At 37.4% G+C, this 21,673-nt stretch overlaps 1 protein-coding gene across 1 annotated transcript; it reads right to left on the bottom strand.

Annotated features, from left to right (window-relative positions):
* Positions 1-3,384: 3,384 nt before the first annotated feature.
* Positions 3,385-21,012, bottom strand: LOC149921254 (WSCD family member AAEL009094). The gene is made up of 3 exons (XM_090163270.1): positions 20,218-21,012; positions 6,766-7,011; positions 3,385-4,847 (listed from the first exon to the last, which is right to left on the bottom strand). The coding sequence occupies exons 1-3, from the start codon at positions 20,759-20,761 to the stop codon at positions 4,468-4,470; spliced, it is 1,170 nt and encodes a 389-aa protein (XP_090019396.1). The 5' UTR covers positions 20,762-21,012; the 3' UTR covers positions 3,385-4,467.
* Positions 21,013-21,673: the final 661 nt, after the last annotated feature.

Raw genomic sequence — 21,673 nt, 5'->3', positions numbered from 1 at the left:
TTCATCGTTTTCAAATACAGTATTTCGAATTTCGGGGGTCATGAAGCGTGGCACTCTTTTTGAAACCACAATCTGGCTCATTTAGCTATTGACTTTTCCTATTAGTTTTTTTAATCTAATAGGCCTGTGTTTGCATCTAGTCTTATTCGAATCTTTTTTAACCATGATAGGCGAGAAGATAAATAGACCACAGGTTTAAAGGTCAGTAAAAACCTTAAATTTATTTAGTATTTAAATAACTGTAAAACTTACTGTGTAACATTATTTTCGTAATCAATCTTAACAATCATGCCTCAATATTCCTGAGCTGATCGTACGGAACTAGTGGCAATTTACTACGCGGAAGGTGGAAGAAATCTACGACGAGTGAGTGAGATCTTTGAGCAACGACATGCAGATAGAAGACCATCCATAACTACTGTAAGGTAAGCTGTAAATGGCTTTCACCAGTATGGTTGGTAACGTACAACCTCGATTTCGCGGGCCTGGTCAGCGGGATTTGGACTTTGAAAACACCGTTTTAGCCTATTTTTCCGCATACCCACGTAGTAGTTGTGCCGCGGCGAGTAAGGATTTGGCTTGCAGTAAAACTCGCATTTGGTAAATTTTACATAGGCATAAGTACCATCCTTACAGAGCAACGCTTCACCACGGTTTACGAGATCGAGACGCTCAACAACGGCTGGATTTTTGCAACTGGCTGCTAAATTCCGTGCACGACGACCCACAATTCCTCCGCAACATGCTATTCTTGAATGAATCCTCGTTTGCGAGAGACGGCCCTTACAATCACCAAAATAATCATGTTTGGGAAGAAACAAATCCACACTGGGGATATGAACACCGTCACCAATTTCAATTTGGGCGTTTGAATGTTTGGATTGGTCTTGTTGGAAACCGGTTAATTGTTCCAGTATTCTTACCACAAAATCTAAATGGCCAGAGTTATTTAAATTTCTTGAGAAATGAGCTAGAACAACAACTTGACGAACTGCCGTTGGCGCAACGAGCCGTGAGAGATTACCTAAATATCGAATTTCCACAACGATGGATAGGGAGAAACGGTCCCGTACACTGCATGGCCAGCAAGGTCACCCGATCTGGCTCCGTTGTATTTCTTTCTTTGGGGCTTCGTCAAGGACAAGGTGTACCCCACTCCGGTTGAGACCCTTGAAGAGCTGCGTCAACGAATTGTAAGCGCTTGCCGGGAAATAACCCCGGAAATGTTTCAAGCCACCTTCGACAATACGATTGTTCGCGCCCAAGCCTGCATCGCAGCCGAAGGTGGTATTTTCGAAACGTACTTATAAATTTTGTTTGTAAGTAGATAAATAAAATGTCTCTTTGTTTTTTCAAAAAATTCGCATTTTTCATCCTACGAAATTAAATCGTGTAATACCTTCTTCGCCATTGTCTCCTTGATTTTTCAGCTGTGTTTATTGCATTAAACACCAGATTAACAACTTTCTGACTTTCATAAAGTTACACTACTCTCCCAATGGAATTCAAAAACAGTTATTTTAGCTTGCCCAACTTGTCACTTTTTTAAGTCGTATTTTGTCAGTGAAAAAAACGTCTATTTTCTGCGCGCTAACGCTATTTGTACGTTTTCGGTGACGCTCTACAATTTTCTCATTGACAATTTTCTTATAGCACCTAACAGTTAAAATTTAAATTTTCAAAAAAACGTGAAAATATATTTCGATTTAGCTGCAATTTTGGTAGAAAGTGTCCCCCGGCACCTACAATGTACAGTACAAATTTCAACTTCAGTTTATTAAATTTCAACTTTCTAGAAAAGACTTTTTCGAGCAAAAAAAACCCCTGTATAAGCCTATTAGCGTAAGTAACGATAAGTATGACAATTGCCAAAAAATGTTACCCCACAAAGCCCACATGTGCCTAAATATGCCCAAGGCGAAATATACTATTACCGAGGATGATACGGGTCGGTTACATTTACAAGTCGGAGTTGGGAGAGAGTGTTATGTTACTTATGATAAGCCTATAGTAATGACGTCATGGGACAGCGGATACAGTGCCTAGGCATAGTTGATACGTACTGGGATTTCGGAGGAGGGTAAGAAGAGTAATCCTATGACGTCATTTTACTCCGATTCTGTGGCGCGGTAAAAAGAGTCTTACAAAATGGCTGCCTCTGTTCGTTTGCAAGATAAAATCCGGACTCGCAGACGATTTAATCAGTTTTCAAACAGGGCCTTGCCAACCACGGGGGTGACTTGCCCCCCCCCCCCTTCTATTTCACAGCATGGGCGCTGCCCAAGCTACTTTCGCAAAGTTGTAGTCTTCTCTCCTCCAGAGTTCAAGGTTCACTCAGGATAATTATTTGTTACGGACGGACTGTTACCTGTCAGGTTGACTAAACATGCGACACCCTTGTGTTGGGTTTTCTATCTCTCGGCATTTATTCGGACGCAGCCTAATTAACAAGGTATTTGCTTATAATATTGTTTTGCCCCCACTATCGTAAAAAGGTTGGCGCGCCCCTGTTTACACACTTTACCAAATACTGTGACCTTGACAAATAGTTAATCAGCTAGGCTATTACCCAAGTCATCTAGCGACTTTTATTGACTCGGAATTCGGGTGGCAGGGTTGCAATGCATAGGAGTAAGTAAGTAAGTAAGTAATCAGCTAGGCTAATACCCAAGGCACCACCATAGGCCTAAGTCATCAAGCGACTTTTAAAGCCATTAATTCAGGTGGCCGGGTTACAATGCGTAGGAGGGTGGTGGCAATTCCATTATATCACGTGAGCCAATAGCTCCCTACAATCACTATTACCGTTAACCTCTGTAAGTTTTTATGGAGTGGGGAGTGAACTTTCAAATTCAACGCGGAAAGAGTGGTTCCGAGTTTTCAACCAGTGCCACCAGCTGGGGGCGAACCCGACTCCTCTGGCTGCTAACCACTCCGCCAGCCCCCTTAATCACGGTGCAGAGTAATTCTTTCCACCAGAACAGGCGAATAGTATCCAACTAGTATCGTCTAGAATTAGACTTTGTTTCGCGCCAAAATATGGGCGCCGCTATTTTGTATTATGGTTAATTGTGGCCGATTATTTGTACGTAGCTAAAGTGATCTACGTGGATAGAGTATTTTTCAAAATATAGCAAAATTATAGAGCACCATTGAGATATCGATATTTCGTTGTATACAAAAGTGGATGGAAATCGCTGTGCCCTTGTTTTGTTACGAAACGGTCTATTTGATTACGAAATTTGGGCTTTAAATATTCGGGTATTAGTAGCAGTTTGACTTAAATTAACATTTATTTATAATGATACAACTGTCACAAATCTATAGTATCAGTATCATTATATAAATTTATATTTACAATAAATAATTTAAAACTTTATAATGTTATTTACATGAATACTACGATCTATAAAAAATTATGGAAATACTTTAGGCTCTGTTCCAACACTGTTTGGCCTTTACATTTGCAAGGAATATACCGATAGTCTTGGATATGTATTAGCAGAGTGACGTCGTACCTTGCGCGATCTCCATAGCAACGCATTTTAAAAAGTCAAAACAACCAATTGGAGCCAAGGCTTAACCCTTAAGCTTGTAGTGTTCTTACTCATCCATAGAAGTTCTATCTTTAGCAGACGACGGAAGCTTCTATTTTTATACACTGTACACATTTACTTCTATAATTTGTTGTTTAGGGAGTATATTACTAAATAACGCAAATAGATGGCGCCACTTTCTATAATTGGGTGTTAAGGCGTGACCAATTTCGCACAATACGTAAATTCATGCAACGTTAAACAACGCAATATACTACAGAACGCAGCTTATTTTACTTTTCAATGGGCTGTAAAGTTCCCACATATGCCGCAAACAAATTTGACGATCTGTGTAACTGTCAGGTAACGAGTATAGCACGGAGCCAAGAATTTATGGGGACTCTCTGTTCCCAATTTTTGACACGGTAGGCGTGGTCTAAATCGTTAAGCGCCTTGTTAGCGGCTTCAACTCAAATCAAGAAGCGCTTTTACAATTCTGCTCAACTATTGTTCTGGTCCGAATTTGACTGCAGCGACACCAATTTTGTCCGAAATGAACTAAAATTTTCCGTAATTTACATATTCCCTTAATTAACGCATCCTTTTTTGCGTCAGAGGAGCCCTTTAGATTCTTAGTCCACCCGAAATTCGGGCCGACGTTTTCAAATGATTCGGTGGCCCTTTAAAAGGAGTATAAACGTCCAACGAATTCCACATTTCTGCCACCATTTCGAATAGAAGCTAGGGATAATTGGCGCTAGTTACGTTACGCTAACAACATTTGGTTGGCTAAAAGTAGTACAGAGTTGGAAATGAGAAAAATTAAGAAAGCGTGGAAAATGTCCACCCGTGTGAACCAAACTTTAAGCGCCGTTACTATGGAGACCGAGCCAATGCCTACGTCATTCCCTGGCATTAACCTTCGGTTTCGTTAGCTGTCAGTCTCGAGGGCGGCGTCGGCCGTTAAGTTCATGAGACGCGACCGGAAACCTTGTTTAAAAAGAGAGATGGCGCGGTCAACGTATCGAATGGATCTATCCATAGAGGCCCGCATTTCGGCGTCGAAGGGTTCGAAATTTACGGTGGTTAATTTGGAGCGTCGGAAAATGCCCTCTTTATTCTTAAGGACGCAACTGTAGGCCGGCCACGGCACCGTAATGTTTAGGAAGCGCATGAGTCGGCTGAGTTCGCCGTGCAAGTCCCGCACCAAGTCTTCGTAGCGCACCACGTGAACGGGGCCCTCGAATTTCAGCCAGTCCAAAATGGTTTCCGTCCAGTAACGTATCTGTAAGGCCACGTAGTCTTTCCAAACTGTAGGGATAAAAAACTGGGTTGTCATATTTATCGTTAAGCTGTTTCACCATAAGCTTATACATATATTTTTCACACAGGGGTCAATTTCCTATCTTCGGCGTGTTAAATATTTGTTAAACTCAGGCAATAAGCCCCTCAATAAAACATCTCCAAGATGATCAAGGAAATCCAGAAGTAATGTTTCCGAGAATAAGGACCTGCAAGTTTCTGTTTATATAGTGCTGATTGAAATAATTGAATCTTTTCACCTGTACGGTATCATTGGTATGAAAGTTATGCAACGGTATCATTTTTATGCAACAAGTGTTTCCTTTAAAACCGCGGTAGCTTTTTTTTGACGTATAGGAAATATTCAAATATAGCGCCATCTCCCTTAATATCCGTTAACTAAATATGTGAAGAAATAGCAAATGATTTCGGTTGAGAGAATTTTGAACGAGCAGACAGCTTTCATATATTCAATTTAAAACTCGGTCGGTAGGCGGCGATACTTATGACCAAAATTTAAACTACGCACGAAGCCTATTAAGGCTTAGCAAAAACATTATTTCAACAAGCACCAAATAAACAGTAACTTGCAGGTCCTGGTTAGGCTGGCTCTCAGATCATATTTTACTTCTTGGCGATTTCCTTGAAGATGTTTTAACTCAAAATACATTTAACTAACATAGCTATATAAAATTTTTCTGTTGTAGTCTGAAGCGATATAAGTTGAGACAGACAGGTTAAGTCCCCACCAGAAAACACCCAGGGGTAGCGAAATACGATTATACTGACACCATTTCTGGCATGTGTCCATTTTAAACCCCTACTTACAGCGTCACTCTGCGGAAGACGTAAAAAAATTATTCTGGGAATCTAAATCGGATTTAGACTATGCCAATTAAACTAAAGTTTGAAAAAAAAACTGTTAAACTAAACTCAATTTTATCAGACTCGTCTGCAGACGGTATTAGCCGCTCGCGCGAGACGGGTTGCCATGGAGATAGACCGCATCGGGATTGGCAGCGGCGGATTATGGCTCGCGTCATATTTCTCTCTAGCTGCTCAGTTCTCGAGAAAGTCAAATTAGCTTTTCTCTTTACGAACCTTGAGCCGATAATATACCAGAGATTCAGCCTTCTATAAATTCCCGTCATAACAGACGAAATTTTGTTATTACTATACCGCCATCTCTAGATTAATTGCTGAACCATTATTTATCAAACAACAGTTTCTAGAATCCAGAGAGCTTTGCTATTAACAAGAAATATGGATTCCGGTAGAGATATTAAGCCCCACACTCGTGTACTTTGTAGCGAATGTTCGTATACTTTAGAATTCTGCTGACACAGTCTAATGTTATACTTAAATATTATTAGGTGCCTAAATTAATTCCTGCTATCGGTAATTGAAAAGCGTGTCCTACAACCTACAATAAGTCAAATTTCCATAACCTAAGTGAAGGAGCAAGATTTCCTGTTGATTTTTCAACAGCGCCCTCTATTGCAGATAAATAGAAGCTCGTTAAAAATAACAAAACAATGGTGCGGTTGATTAATTATGAAAATAATTTTACTTAATTTTAGAACTTTGAAAATAAATGTTTTCCATAAATAACTATTTAAAATTAGGTCTTTCTCTACTTAATGTAAATAACCTAGATGGCGATACAGCGCAATAACGATAAAAGAGGTGGACTTTTGGGAATGGAAGTCTGACTTACGGTCGCCAATCGAATATTTACATAATCCAACCTGGTAAAGTTGAATAACCCAAGTTCAGCAAATGATCAAAGGATGGCGCCACGTTTTCAGCAGCCAAACACTAGTAGCCGACTCGCCGTGACTGGGTGGGTTCGGCTTATTGCGTCGCTAAACATGTTTCGAGGCTTGACACTTCCAGCCTTTAAATTGACACAGATTTGTAGACTTACGTTTTCCCCTTTTGAATCTGTCAGGAGCGGCGTGTCCCAAGTGCCCTCCGGCTCGGCGATTGAATTCGGCCAGTAGAGCGCCGTAAGGGTCTCTGACCAGTAGAACTGCGCCGTCGAACGGTTTCCTCGCAGCCGGACCCCACTCGTGAGTTTTGACCAGGGCGACCGATCCGTTCATGATGCTTTCCGCCGGAAACCCGTACCTCATCAGGGCAAAATCTCGGTACACACTTCCGGTCAAATAACCTGAAAAACAGAAACTAGAGTTTTAGAACCACATCTTCATTACGATTACCCAAAAGCAATTAATCATTTAATTACTAATCGAACATCTTCCTCCTTAACGATTAACCGAAAGAAATGGTTCATTAATTAGTAATCGGATATCTTGGTAATTAACGATTAACCGAATTTATGTTCACCTTAACGATTAACCGTTAACCGAATTTATGTTCACCTTAACGATTAACCGTTAACCGAATTTATGTTCACCTTAACGATTAACCGTAAACCGAATTTATGTTCACCTTAACGATTAACCGTAAACCGAATTTATGTTCACCTTAACGATTAACCGTAAACCGAATTTATGTTCACCTTAACGATTAACCGTAAACCGAATTTATGTTCACCTTAACGATTAACCGTAAACCGAATTTATGTTCACCTTAACGATTAACCGTAAACCGAATTTATGTTCACCTTAACGATTAACCGTAAACCGAATTTATGTTCAACCTAACGATTAACCGTTTTATATTCACTTTTACGGTTAACCGAATTTATGTTCAACCTAATGATTAACCGTTTTATATTAACTTTAACGGTTAATCGAACTTACGTTCACCTTAATGATTAACCGTAAACCGAATTTATGTTCACCTTAACGATTAACCGTAAACCAAATTTATGTTCACCTTAACGATTAACCGTAAATCGAATTTATGTTCAACCTAACGATTAACCGTTTTATATTCACTTTTACGGTTAACCGAATTTATGTTCAACCTAACGATTAACCGTTTTATATTAACTTTAACGGTTAATCGAACTTACGTTCACCTTAACGATTAACCGTTAACCAAATTAACGATTTTATGTTCAACTTAACGATTAACCGTTTTATAATCACTTTAACGGTTAACTGAATTTATATTCACCACAACGACCTTAACGATTAATCGAATTTATAATGACAGTAGGAATTCCCTCTAACGATTAACGAATTTCTTATGACAGTAGGAATTCCCTATAACGATTAATCGAATTTCTTATGACAGTAGGAATTCCCTATAACGATTAATCGAATTTCTTATGACAGTAGGAATTCCCTATAACGATTATTCGATATTACTAAGACACTAGAAGTTACCAATAACGATTAATCAAATTTATTGTGACGGTAGGAATTTCCTACCCTTAATTACAAGCATTAAGTAAAACCGAGCAAACCTAAATTGTTCGAAATAAATGACAATTTTCGGTGACTTACGATGAGAAACGCAACAGAAAGTGAATACAGAATACAGGGACGTGCTGTATTAGAAGTAATAATGTCGGAAAAGACATTAATTCGATTTAATAAACAGTTCGAGGCAGGTGGCCGTGGACAAAAACAGCGCGGGCTCACGACACTTGATCGTTCGCGACAGCGGGGAGAAAAAGGCCAAAGGAAGATAAACCGCGGATGGTCTCGTTTACAAGATCCCCTCCACTTATTTTAGAACGAATCAAATATTTAGGGCGACGATTAAATCTGAGAGCAACAATTTGAAAGGAGCGAGTTTACCTGCTGGACGCTTTCCAAAAGCGACATTTTATCGCGTTGCATTTTTGATGAGTAAAAATAGGAAGCGAAGCTATTAAAACCAAGAATCTATTCGGCTAGAGCGGAGAATACGCGGCGTGCATCTTGTTCGTCTGGTGATTCTCGGTAGGAAAACCACGCCCCTCGGCGCCTTCCTCCAGTAATATTTCCCCTTTTGAGCCGGAAAGGGGGAAGACACTGTAGGCGGGGACTATCTTCCGGGAATCATGTTAACGGAGACTATTAACAAAAACAGTCAAGCAATTAATTTAAATTATATTACATTAAATTAATTTAAATTATATTACATTAAATTAATTTAAATTATATTTTATTAAATTAATTTAAATTATATTACATTAAATTAATTTAAATTATATTACATTAAATTAATTTAAATTATATTTTATTAAATTAATTTAAATTATATTACATTAAATTATTTTAAATTATATTACATTAAATTAATTCAAATTATATTACATTAAATTAATTTAAATTATATTATATTAAATCAATTTAAATTATATTAAATTAAATTATTTTAAATTGTATTAAATTAAATTAATTTAAATTATATTACATTAAATTAATTTAAATTATATTGCATTAAATTAATTTAAATTATATTACATTAAATTAATTTAAATTATATTTTATTAAATTAATTTAAATTATATTACATTAAATTATTTTAAATTATATTACATTAAATTAATTCAAATTATATTACATTAAATTAATTCAAATTATATTACATTAAATTAATTTAAATTATATTACATTAAATTAATTTAAATTATATTACATTAAATCAATTTAAATTATATTAAATTAAATTAATTTAAATTGTATTAAATTAAATTAATTTAAATTAAATTAATTTAAATTAAATTAATTTAAATTAAATTACATTAAATTAATTTAAATTATATTAAATTAAATTAAATTATATTAAATTAAATTAAATTAATTTAAATTCTATTAAATTTAATCAATTTAAATTAAATTAATTTAAATTAAATTAAATTAATTTAAATTTAATCAATTTAAATTCTATTAAATTTAATCAATTTAAATTAAATTAATTTAAATTAAATTAAATTAATTTAAATTTAATCAATTTAAATTTAATTACATTAAATTAAATTACATTAATTTAAATTAAATTAAGCATAAACTGAACTGAACTTCTACGTATTTCGTGACGAATGAGCTACATCAAAACAAGTTCAGCAAGCGTAACCTATTTTATAGAAAGGCCCATTTCTATGAGTATTAAAGTAAAATTTTATTTTATCAGCTGTTGGACAGTTCCGTTGTTAAATAAAAACTGAGCATTTAACTTCATTTCGGATCTTAAAATTCGGTTTTCAAATCACAGAACTATTCAAAGGCTTAGCCACCTATCCGATGGGGTAGTCACTCAGAAATATCAAAAATATTTCCGGTTATTTCTCATTTTCTCTAGATTTCCTATATTTCCGTTTATTTCTCTAGATTTCCAATATTTCCGTTTATTTCTCTAGATTTCCAATATTTCCGTTTATTTCTCTAGATTTCCAATATTTCCGTTTATTTCTCTTGATTTCCTATATTTCCATTTATTTCTCTAGATTTCCTATATTTCCATTTATTTCTCTAGATTTCCAATATTTCCATTTATTTCTCTAGATTTCCAATATTTCCGTTTATTTCTCTAGATTTCCAATATTTCCGTTTATTTCTCTAGATTTCCAATATTTCCGTTTATTTCTCTTGATTTCCTATATTTCCATTTATTTCTCTAGATTTCCTATATTTCCATTTATTTCTCTAGATTTCCAATATTTCCGTTTATTTCTCTAGATTTGGATATCCTGATTTCCATAAATATCGAAAATATTTCTGTTTATTTCTCTAGATTTCCAACATTTTTTTGAATTTCTTGAGATTTCTAATATTTATTTGGATTTCTTGAGATTTCTAATATTTATTTGGATTTCTCGAGATTTCTAATATTTCTTATGTATTTCTAGATTTTTCCGAAATACCGAAAATATTTCTGTTTATTTCTCTAGCTTTCCAATAATTCTTTGGATTTCTCTAGATTTCTAATATTTCTAATGTATTTCTAGATTTCTAATATTTCTAATGTATTTCTAGATTTCTAATATTTCTAATGTATTTCTAGATTTCTAATATTTCTAATGTATTTCTAGATTTCTAATATTTCTAATGTATTTCTAGATTTCTAATATTTCTAATGTATTTCTAGATTTACAGAAATATGGTAAATATTTCTGTTTACTTCTCTAGAAGTCTAGATTTCCAATATTTCTTTGAATTTCTCTAGATTTCTAATATTTCTCCTGTATTTCTAGATTTTCGGAAATCATAATTTCGATTTCTCACTATTCGTACACCAGATTTCTTAAGTGACTACCCCCTCGCACCTATCCTCTGCTAACCCAAATGCATTCTTGTTAAATTTCTTTCAAATAAAAAAATAACGTAATGATGTCGGGCACGTCGTTTGAAACGAGCAACTGAATTTAAATAACTTATACAAAGAGCCTAAATTATGTTATACATTAATTAAGTTATTGAGCTAATTAAAAGGTGTTTTTTAATTATCTAATTAGTAGAGTGTTCTAAAACATTTACTTAATACTTAAAATGCATCAGCTTAATAATTTGGGTCCGGAAAATTACTTTGTGAATTCAGAAGTATATAACTCAGCGTAAGAGATCCATTTTTGGGAAAATTTAATCTTTTTTCTTCGGAAGTAGAATTAGCGCGAATTACTGGTGATATATTAAAAGAGTTATGGGGATAAGTTATAAGAACTTTGGGGATAAGTTATATGAATTATGGGTATATGTTATAAGAACTATGGGGATATGTCATATGAATTATGGGTATATGTCATGTGAATTATGGGTATATGTTATGTGAATTATGGGGATATGTTATGTGAATTATGGGGATATGTTATAAGAATTATGCGGATATTTTATAAGAATTATGGGGATATGTTATAAGAATCATAGGGATATATAAGAATGAAGGGGATATATAAGAATGACGGGGATATATAAGAATGACGGGGATATATAAGAATGACGGGGATATATGAGAATGACGGGGATATATAAGAATGACGGGGATATATGAGAATGACGGGGATATATAAGAATGATGGGAATATATAAGAATTTTTCTTAACGTTTATTTCTTTTTACATAGTCAATCTCCCTAATTAAATAAATACATTATCGGTGAAATGCTGGCTATAGACTTCTGGTGAAACTGATATTAAACTTGGCCACCTTGTTTATTTTTTTCTAGTTATAAATGAACCCGTCTCGTAAAGTGAGTGAACAAAGTATGAAAGGCGGTCCGAGCTGGAATTAGCCCAACCACGTTTTTAATTAATTAAACCGCGGCATTCCGTGCTTAAATAAATGCTCAATTTATTAGCTAATTTTCTTCTGATGGCCAGACTCTGACGTAAAAAGGTTTTTGATTCATTTTTCTAATAGTCCTATAATAATTAATACGACGAGGAATCCATAAATGTATATTTATAGGTACTTGATTGTATACCATATTCGTAGCGTAATTTTTATCGCTATCGGAAAGCCATAAATATAGTGTATTTTATCCATTTGGACCGTCATTAGAAAAAGAACCGTATTCAGTTTCAACATTGAATAGAAATGGGTTGAAACCCTACTGTCACAGCACGGAAGGGTTATCACAGATATTTTGGGAATGTCATACAACGAATAAAAATATTTCATGGACTTCTAGGTTGTTGTATCAGAACTGTATGATATATCTCTTAGGTGATTTTTACACACAATCCCAAGGATTTGTGTGTATTAGTATCACGTACAGTGTAGCCGTTGCCGCAGATGCCGATGCTGCCGTGTCGCGCATAACTCTTCAACGGTTAGGGCTAGAAGAGTCAATGATAATACTTCTAACTTTTTTATTGTCGTATTTTATGGAAACACCTATTCCACGGGCCTGTGGGAAGAACACGTAATAGTGCCATCTACCGGTGACCAAAATTAGTATTTGGAAAAAGAACACGGTAGATTAGACCTAATAATGTTGATAGCCCTACAGTAACGTAGAGTTGAAACCACGTGTCATTTTTTTTGGCTTTTGACGGAAACATGGCGCTATAACGTAGCGCCTCCAGAAAATACGCGTTGTCTGATAGTTGTCGCAGATGTGCTATCACAAGATACTGAAGAGGAGGAGCAACCCGGGTTTGGCATAAAAGTAACTTTTTGCGTCTTCAATTCAGTGGTGCCAGATCGAGGGAAATTTCCCACATCTAGGAAAATCTGTACCTCGAAAATTCGTAAAAGGGAAAAGGAAATCAGATCGAAAAGCCAAGAAATCTAGGGAAATTCGAATTGGGGTTTAAAACAAATCTATTAAAAATCTGAAAACATTTGCGCTTGGTTTTGCGCTTGTTGCAGCCTACTTCCAATGGCTAGTAGGCCACTCTTTGAAGCTCTCTGGCGCTATTTTAACTCAACGTAGGAAAATGAAAAAAAAGGCATACTTCTCAACTCAACCCCTACAACTCCTTCAAATTTTTGCTTAACCTTTTGAAACACCCTTTATAGTTTGATATTGAAAATATAGATGGCGTTTTATTTTCTATACTAGGGGCCTACAGGGAAAATTATTTTGAAAACAATGAAAGCCACTTTTCCAATGGTTATTTAAGTAACGTTTTAGCAGTCTAGGAAATTATTAATCCGAAATGAGAAATTTTAGCGCCGCGTGGAAGGAACTTTTCATTTGGGCGATCTGGCATCACGGCTTCACATCGCGTTACTCTTTTCCAGGTGTCGTTGCAATCGCGCAGCGAGTGACAGCACGTTCATTAAACTATTCGAAATAAAATATACCGTTATAAAATCCATTTTTGACGGAATACAAATGAAATCCACGCCCAGTGGAAGTGAGCTTCGTGACCCTCTGCTTCGTGGCGACGCGATTAGGGACAGTGTTGGGCATTTTCGTCAAAGAGCCGCTCAGCTCACTCACAACTCGCTAGCATAATATCCGCTCACTCTCACACATTTTTGAGCGGTAAAATAAGCGCTCCTCTTTTTTCTTTCTTTTTTTGGGCAATAAGCGCTCCTCTCTTTCCGCCCCTTTTTTGAGATGTAAAATAAGCGCCCCTCTCTTTCCGCCCTATTTCAAGCGGTAAAATAAGCGCTCCTCTCTTTCCGCCCTTTTCCGAGTGGTAAAATAAGCGCCCCTCTCTTTCCGCCCTTTTTCGAGTGGTAAAATAAGAGCCCCTCTCTTTCCGCCCTGTTTTGACTGGTAAAATAAGCGCCCCTCTCTTTCCGCTCTTTTTTGAGCTGTAAAATAAGCGCTCCTCTCTTTCCGCTTTTTTTGAGCTGTAAAATAAGCGCCCCTCTCTTTCCGCTCTTTTTTGAGCTGTAAAATAAGCGCCCCTCTCTTTCCGCTCTTTTTTGAGCTGTAAAATAAGCGCTCCTCTCTTTCCTTCCTTTTTCGAGTGGTAAATTAAGCGCTCCTCTCTTTCCGCCCTTTTTCGAGTGGTAAAATAAGCGCCCCTCTCTTTCCGCCCTGTTTTGACTGGTAAAATAAGCGCCCCTCTCTTTCCGCTCTTTTTGCTGTAAAATAAGCGCCCCTCTCTTTCCGCTCTTTTTTGAGCTGTAAAATAAGCGCTCCTCTCTTTCCGCCCTTTTTAGAGTGGTAAAATAAGCGCCACTCTCTTTCCGCCCTTTTTCGAGTGGTAAAATAAGCGCCCCTCTCTTCCCGCTCTTTTTTGAGCGGTAAAATTGGCACTCCTCTCATTTTCGTTTCGTGGTCTTTTAAAAAAAAACATTTAGCCGCTCATTTTCGCTTATAATAACAAAAGCGCTTACAATGAGAGGAGCGGTGCCCATCACTGATTAGGGAAACCTTGGTCTTCCACAGGCGTTTTTGGCGTTTCCCCTAATCACATTGAAAGGATTATGACTAGAATCTAGAAATACAGAAGCTCGACGCCGCTTTTCTGCTAATGAAAAAGAGCCGCTACGACCCCGCTGCAGATAGTTGCGCCACAATCCCCGGCGCTACGTGCCGCGGCCACCATCGGAATACGTGTCCAAATTACCCACTTTTTGATTTTCGGTAATGGCGCGACGCATTTATCGTAAATGCCTCGATTTACAGTCAGACCCGTTAACTCGAATTTATGGGCGCTCGAACCATTTTGGTTTTCCCAAAAAGGCTATTTAAGCCTTTTACGATATTTTTAACGAGCTGTTTTTCTTTTTAGTTGATAACTTGAGAATTACTCATTTATATATTGTTGAGCCACGGCCAACTATGATTACGCTCAGTAGCGGCGCCAGGATTTTTGGGGAGGTAGGCCAACCATTTGGATGCCCCACCAAAATTATGGAGGCCCCTCACCACAAGCTTTTCAAATCCGTCCACGTGGATTATTTAATTTTTTTGAAGCAAGTGGTGAAATGTTTGGGTAAAATGGGTACGCGACGAACAAATTAGAGTTAATTATGAATTTAATCATTACTAAAAACTGAGTGTCTGTTGATCCTTTTTTGTGTACCGATAACACTTAACAAATGAGTGGTTATTTACTTATTTCTACCACTGAATTCCAGTCTATCAATTTACATTCATTCCTTCGGTACTTCGCATGTACATCCCTTACATCAGAACTTACAGCTTTACGAAAATTAATGTACGTAGGTACACTAAGTAAAGTAAGTGTAAGAACCATTAATTTGTAAAGATAAAATTAAAGATACAATTTCGATATAGTTGCGCTCGCGAAAAATTAAAATTAAAAAATAAACTACTGTAAAAGAAAAGTGACTCTTACCTTTGAAAGGAATAAAAACAGCAGTGTCGTTAAGCGAATCACTCGCGTTGAATATTGGAAAATTAATAAATAAATAAATAAATTATTTCGCAAACAAATTACAGAATTTTTTTATATTAAATAATTCGGAGGCCCCTTAAGACGACTTTTGGAGGCCCCTACCAAAATTTCAAATAGGCCCAGGCCTACCCCGGCCTATTGCTGGCGCCGCTACTGATTACGCTAGAGATAATTTTCAGTGAGAGAGCTATCGGTACGCCCTCTTTTGGGTGCCGTCGAAAACTATATAGGTAGCGTATTAGCAGACGCTATTTGGCAGCCAGTAGCGCTAACGTAAGCACGTTTTATAGTACCAAATGCGACCTAATAACGAAAGTGTCCCATATGGTTATCTTTTCCACTGAGAGCTTGTCGCGAAGTAAAAAGAGATTTGGGTACATTTGTTCGAATTTCATTCGTCCGAAAGGTGGTACAAATGTCCGAATGATCATTTGTCCGAATGCCGGAAAACAGGATCGTATGTCCGAAAACATTTCATTTGCCCGAAAAATTTATCACAACTTTTGTTGGTGATTTAGTCGTTCAATTTATGTTAACTTTACTGGCGAATTTCCATTTCCGTTTTTTTTTAACATTAGGAATATTGTTAATATAAGAAAATATTAACATTAACGTGAACCTAACCTAACCTAAAATATATGTAGTTTTTTATTTTTAATTCTTAGTAACATTAACGTGAACCTAACCTAACCTAACCTAAAATATATGTAGTTTTTTTTTTATTCTTAGTAACATTAACGTGAACCTAACCTAACCTAACCTAAAATATATGTAGTTTTTATTTTTAATTCTTAGTAACATTAACGTGAACCTAACCTAACCTAACCTAAAATATATGTAGTTTTTTATTTTTAATTCTTAGTAACATAAACTGAACCTAAAATATAAGTAGTTTTTTATTTTTAATTCTTGCACTAATTTAGCGATGGAATTCGGAGAAGTTATGCTACCGATTCGGACAAATATATGAAACAAACAAGTTGTCCAATTCGAACAATTGAAACATTTGTTATTTCGGTGGTTCGGACGAATGAAATTCGAACAAATGTACATACCCCTAAAAAGAACGTATAAATTTAAAATTTATGCCACTCCAGCGCCACCAAGTATGGTGTTTCGGAATTAATCTCTAAATAGAATAGATAAATTAGCCCATAAACCAAAGAGAACGCCTCTATTACATATAGCCATCTAGTTGGCTTTTTAGTGGTCCAGCTCTCGGTCGATATACCGAAAGGCCCAAAAGTAGGGCTGACACACTTTTGGATCTTATTAGGTCGCTTTTGATGGTACGCAATGACGCCTATTAGAGAGTTATAATGGATAAAATCGGAACTATTAAAAGTTAATATTTTCATTTTATGGGGTTTTTCACTGTTTCGCGTTTCCTGCGTGGATTTAGTCATTTTTCTCTAATTGGACCAAAGCAGACGATATCTTGGAAGATCGTGGCTCCACAGCGCCACCTAGACTCGTTTCCGTCAAACGCCACTTGTTTGACCTGCTCCGAAAGAGAGAGAGATTGTTATACATAGTCCTAGTCGAAAAATATTTATTCCCATCTCCATTTTTAGCGGGAATATTTTCGATGTATATCAAACAAGATAATATAAATCTGGCAACACTGTTATCTTTTTTCTGGTCAGCTGACGAACGTTTCCCCTGGCAGCATTGTTTCTGGACACCCAAAATGGCAGACATTTGTCATCCTAACCTAGTACGTAGTGCTTCCAACGGCTAGCAACTGAACAGGTTATTCAGATCGTAATTTTCAGATATCAGAAGGTAATCAGTGAATCAGATCAATTTACTTTTTTATATTCCTCCATCCAGCAATCTGATTTTTAGTGGGTAGTTCTGAAAAATCCTTAAAATAGGACATATGTATCTGACTCCTTATCTCAATTAACGGATATGATCTGATCTGCTTTAATTCATCTTTCCAGATTAAGTTAGCTGAAAAGGGATATCTGATCACATTCTTTTTGTGGGCTTACCATGAATTCAGATAGATTCGGGTTTAATCTCTTTGGTTTTAATTTTGACCCATACCATAAAATATCAGCGTTAAATGCGGATTATTTGATATCTCATCTATCGTCCCAAACCCAAAAACACTCGGATAAACCTTGCCAAAACGAAAAACACTTGGCTAAATTATCCCAAACCCAAAAACACTCGGCTAAACTGTCCAAAAACCCAAAAACACTCGGCTAAACTGTCCCAAACCCAAAAACACTCGGCTTAACTGTCCCAAACGCAAAAACACTCGGCTTAACTGTCCCAAACCCAAAAACACTCGGCTAAACTGTTCCAAACCCAAAAACACTCGGCTAAACTGTCCCAAACCCAAAAACACTCGGCTTAACTGTCCCAAACGCAAAAACACTCGGCTTAACTGTCCCAAACCCAAAAACACTCGGCTAAACTGTCCCAAACCCAAAAACACTCGGCTAAACTGTCCCAAACCCAAAAACACTCGGCTAAACTGTCCCAAACGCAAAAACACTCGGCTTAACTGTCCCAAACGCAAAAACACTCGGCTAAACCGTCCCAAACCCAAAAACACTCGGCTAAGCCGTCCCAAACCCAAAAAAACTCGGCCTAACTGTCACAAACCCAAAAACACTCGGCTAAACTGTCCCAAACCCAAAAACACTCGGCTAAACTGTCCCAAACCCAAAAACACTCGGCTAAACTGTCCCAAACCCAAAAACACTCGGCTTAACTGTCCCAAACCCAAAAACACTCGGCTAAGCCGTCCCAAACCCAAAAAAACTCGGCCTACTGTCCCAAACCCAAAAACATTCGGTTAAACAACCCATAAATCGGCAAAACCGTTTCAAAACCAAAAAAAAACATCCAAAACCGTCTCAAACCCAAAACAAACCGTCATAATTCAATCAACCTTATCGAAGATTCAACTAAGTAATAATATATGTTGTTAGGGAAAGAGTACAAAGCCTTTATGTCAAATATTTGGCCAAAAACTCCCACAAAAGTAATTTCGTGTTCCCTTGGGTTATCGAGATAATACAGTCAGACTAACAGAGTTGTTTTCGGGTTATTCAAGCGTAATTTCGGTCCCATGTAGAACATTAAAAACTTAAAAAGGCAACTGAAGATTTTCCTGACGCGTTTTGAAATGACTAAAATTAGTCTCGCGTGTCGTTATTTCATTGATTTTGTAAACGCACTGTATTAAGAAGGTAATGGGTAAGGGAATGTGGTTCGTCAAAGCTATATTCCCGAATAACAGTACAAAGCAGCGTATATCAATTGATCTATGGTAAAATTTTCCAAGGTTCTAGGACGAACCTAGCGTTAGTTATGGCGCCTATAAAATTAGTTACCGACACAGACAAACTCGCGGACACAAATATGAAGTAGAATATACTAGATTAGCTAGATTAGAAATTTGTTATTTGGGTTTTTAAACTTTTTATATATTTTTTTAAATATTAGTATATTAGCATAAGTTATAAGTTAGTAATCGTTAATATACGAGTATATTTTATATCAAACTTTCGGGAATACCTCCAAAACCTTCCCTATTCTCAAATTAGAAATATAAAACAGAATTGTCACTTTCGGGGTGAATAACACCGTCAGTCTGAAAGATGCTTGCCAGATACCTTTTTTATAACTAAACATTTTTATAAATAGTTCATTTATTGGCCCTAAACCATTGAGTTGGGAATATTAATCTAGAGATCCAATCAAATCTGCTCCCCGCGAAATAAGTTTTTGAAAATTACGTATGTGTCGTCTCCTCTAAAATCACGAGAAAACGTTATCATATGACCCGTAGCGCCATCCATTATTTTTGAAAAAACAATCTTTTTTCCGGAAAACGCGTCTTATTTGAACGAACCATTGAGAGATAGACGGCGCCACGGGTAGAATGATAACGTTTTCTCTTCATTTGTTTCGCGAAATACTGAAATCGGACGTTTTGTTTGGACCTCTAAATTAATATTCCCAACTCAATGCCCTAAACAGATTTCAGTCTAATATCCGCTTCCGTTTGTCGATTTACAACGAATTCAGTCGCTAGATGACTTGGGTATTAGCCTAGCTGATTATTATTATTAATATTATTATTAAAAAATCTGATCAAATAATATCTGGGTGTAAATTCGGATAATCTGATATCTCATTAATCGCGAATATTTTATCCGTTCGTACAACGCAACTGTTATCCGAGAATAGGTTGAAAACGCGAAATAAAAGTGAATCGCTTTCGCAAAGAAGCCGATAAATGTTTTCAAAATTCGGTAATTGATATCCTAGCTGTTAATTTATTTATTTGAACAATTAGAATCGCAGCTGATAATCTCTTGTATTTTAATAATAATCAGCCAGGATTAAGCCAGTTACCGGTGGCCGGGTTAAATTGCATAGCAGGCTGCTGGAAAGGGGAAACCGAACGGTACTTAAATTTTATTATTAGTTTATTACTTTTAATTCGTAGATCTATACATATTTTGTCTATTTGCGGGGTACTTTAGGGTTGTGAAGGGTTTTCCGGGGGCGCCTGACGTGAGCCATATGGTTCAATACTCGCGGTCGTAAACGCTAAACGCAAAAATGTCAAATCTAGCTAGTTTTACGTTGAAGACGAGAAATGTGAATTAGTATAATCAAAGTACAATTAGCTTCCAACTAAGAGGTTTAAATAAATTAGATAATCAACGGAAAAAGTATTACCGGTCGTTTGTTGTACGAGGTACCTCAACCACGTGTTGCCAGAACCGGGAAAAGATGCCAAGGCCACGACGGGTCCCGGTGGTTCCCTGAACCTCGGATGCAGACATACGCGGAAGGCTTTGCGTCGAGCCACCAACGCCTTCCCGTTCTCGTCCAGCAGTTTGGCCACCATGGTTTCGCGTCCGTCGAACTTTTTCAGTCCTAAGTAGTTCAGTAAGGCCTCCCTGTTGCCGAAGGCCGTTTTGGGGAGTAAGGCGGCGTTTCCGGGGGCCACTCGTTCCGCGGGCCGCTGGTCCATCAGCATCATCCCCGCCGGCCGATTAAGCCTCACCCCGGAAGCGAGATCCGGCGCCACGCTCCTCCGCAGATCCGCCTCGGCGCTGGCGTCCAAATGCCGCGACACGACCACGATGAACAGCAGAATGTAGCACGACAACACCGTCCCCAGGACGCACACGGTGAATCGACGAATGCCGCGACTCGAACGACTCGGGACTCTGCCTTCGACGACGTGTTTGCGCTCGTAATAGTAAGGTTCGGACATATTCGCGACTCGAATTCGAAATGCGTCTGCTTTTCTCGGCTACATCGCGCTCCGTTATAAGTCGGAGGAGTAGTTCCCCCGATGACGGGGTTAATCGGGATAACGTGAGAAAATCATCGTAGCTTCGGCGTCAACCGTGGGAACCCTAATCCCGTCATTCGCGGGAAGGCCGAGGCAGTGTGGGCGGAGGACTCATCGACCGGGCTCTCCCGCGAAGTGATAGAATATCCCTCCCTACTCTCGCGCTTCTCGTCCCCAGCATCCCGACTCTCTCGCGACGGCATCGGAGCGCGTCTCGCCGCCTTTCACTCCGCCCCGAACCGTACGCTTTGGCCGGACGTATGACGTTATCTCTTCCGGCGTTGATGTCTGTTGTATCCGTAGAAATAGAAATGTGACTAGAAGCGCGATTAGTGTAACCTTGTAAATGCGATGAACGGTGACCGAATAACGTATTTTAAATAGACTTCAACACCCCCCCCCCCCCCCACAGCTGTCCCTTGAAAGTCCCTTTAAGCGATGTTGCCCCAGTACCTGGAAAACCTGGAATTCCTGGAAAATTCTTAAGAGTTTTAATATGGATCTAAAACTCAGGGAATTTTAAGAATTAGTCTAAAAATCAGGGAGTTTAATTTCGGTTTCAACCGTTATGGAAAATCTCCGGAGATGGTCAGGAAAAACCTGAAAAAGTCAGGGAATTTGAATATGAAAAAAAGGAGCAACACTGAATAAAATAAAAAACAGTAATGAAATATTTTCGCAATTTTTAAATAGTGTTTTTAAATAGTTTTACTAGCGCCATCTGGGAATCCAAAAATCTGTCGGTAAAAGATAAGTTTAGGGATACCTCTACTTGGAATGCTTATTGCGGCAGATTTTCGTCTCGATGTGGTTGACGGTTTTTTTTGACGT

The sequence above is a fragment of the Leiobunum rupestre genome, chromosome 11, assembly GCF_980474605.1.
Source record: "Leiobunum rupestre chromosome 11, qqLeiRupe1.1.hap1, whole genome shotgun sequence".
Lineage (NCBI taxonomy): Eukaryota > Metazoa > Arthropoda > Arachnida > Opiliones > Sclerosomatidae > Leiobunum > Leiobunum rupestre.
Note: the sequence above shows the minus strand (reverse complement) of the source record. Positions and strands in the feature narration are given on the sequence as shown.

Bases quoted from the DNA above. Each gene is read 5' to 3' on its own strand.
- LOC149921254 (XM_090163270.1), bottom strand. From the start codon at position 20,761: ATGTCCGAACCTTACTATTACGAGCGCAAACACGTCGTCGAAGGCAGA. The intron at 7,012-20,217 runs GTAATACTTTTT...TCTGTTTTTCAG, and splicing joins CCTCGTACAACAAACGACCG to GTTATTTGACCGGAAGTGTG. The intron at 4,848-6,765 runs GTAAGTCTACAA...TTATCCCTACAG, and splicing joins CAGATTCAAAAGGGGAAAAC to TTTGGAAAGACTACGTGGCC.